This window comes from Ceratina calcarata, unplaced genomic scaffold (genome assembly GCF_001652005.2).
Source record: "Ceratina calcarata isolate Rehan_Ccalc_2016 unplaced genomic scaffold, ASM165200v1 scaffold349.2, whole genome shotgun sequence".
NCBI classification, from domain to species: Eukaryota; Metazoa; Arthropoda; class Insecta; order Hymenoptera; family Apidae; genus Ceratina; species Ceratina calcarata.
This window is the reverse complement of record NW_017157822.1, coordinates 46,999-48,219: the sequence shown is the minus strand read 5'-3', so window position 1 is coordinate 48,219 and position 1,221 is coordinate 46,999. Positions and strand designations below refer to the sequence as shown.

The 1,221-nt window shown below is 39.1% G+C and overlaps 1 protein-coding gene across 1 annotated transcript in view; it reads left to right on the top strand.

Annotated features, from left to right (window-relative positions):
• Positions 1-472: 472 nt before the first annotated feature.
• The window catches only part of LOC108625153 (glycosylated lysosomal membrane protein A), a 4,551-nt gene continuing 3,802 nt past the window's right edge, over positions 473-1,221 (top strand). Inside the window, exon 1 of the mRNA XM_026813651.1 lies at positions 473-843. Coding sequence (XP_026669452.1) covers positions 772-843 — 72 coding nt within the window. The 5' untranslated portion in view covers positions 473-771. The remainder of the gene's footprint in view (positions 844-1,221) is intronic.

Genomic DNA, 1,221 nt, shown 5'->3' with positions numbered 1-1,221 from the left:
TCTTACGACTCATATTTCTTAATTTGACTAAAATTGATAATTACCAAACTTCCATGAATGCGTTCGTTGTAATTCTTTATTTCTCAAATAAAGAGTTGTTCAAGCGTTATCAATATTACAGGTATCGCATTTTTTCTTCGTTAAATTCTAAGTGTAGCGTCATCTGTGCAGCAAGTAGTGAAATTGGATATCATCCAATATCCGCATCCGCGCAGAGCCTACAAACAAGCCTGGTCACTGTGGGACCAGAAAACGGAATGCGTGGGAGGCCGCGAAGCCAACATGGCTATCCAGCCAGGAACGAAAAAAAATATACTAATCACGAACAATTTTTTTTTCAAATTGCTCTGTATCGTTCGTATTCGAGCATACCCGACCGTCCACCATATTGAACGCTCGCCTTCGTTCGAAGCTACGAATCCGCCATTCAAAGTGACAAGCATCGAAGCCGTGCGGATTTACTTACGTACGTTCATTATTAGATAGAATTGAACGGAACGTAGCAGTGATTTTTTTTGGTTAAATCAAATTTTTATGTATACTCAGCCTCCGAGTGATCGATAGGACAATTGATCGTTTAAAATTCTCGTGAAACATGATCGCATGGCGCTGTGAGCACCGTTGTTTGATTCATTTGCTTACGCACGACACGATCAGCAGGTTCAGGGTTCAGTAACGGACGGACGGTAGCGTTAATAGTCGTGGTAGTGCCTTCGTCGTTATCGCCGTCAGTAAATGTATTGACTTGTGGTTCGACTCGCGTTATACAGTATGAATAATGTTTTTGTGTCACTGTTTCTATTCGTCGCGTTAATTGTTTGTGGACGATGCACGCAAAGATCTGTAAGCAACATTCTATTTTCTAATATCGATTATTAACGAGCACATATATCGTTGTTTATCGTACCAATTCAACTGGTCAACTTTACAAACAAAGAATCGAGGACGCGCGCTAATGTGATTCATCGTTCGATTGTTCTATCTCGCGGGCACAGTCGATTTAGAAATTATTGACGTATCTCGGCACTGCTCGTCGTATGATAATTCGATGGTAATTGGGAGCAGTGCGTTACTTAATGAGGAACACGAGTTCCCATAACCCATTTAGTAATTAACGTGAGAACTTTCATAATAGAACGATTACCGATTATTCAATATGTACGGAAATTTCATTTATTTATCAAGATTTTAATTATTATCAATTAATTAAATTATTTAATC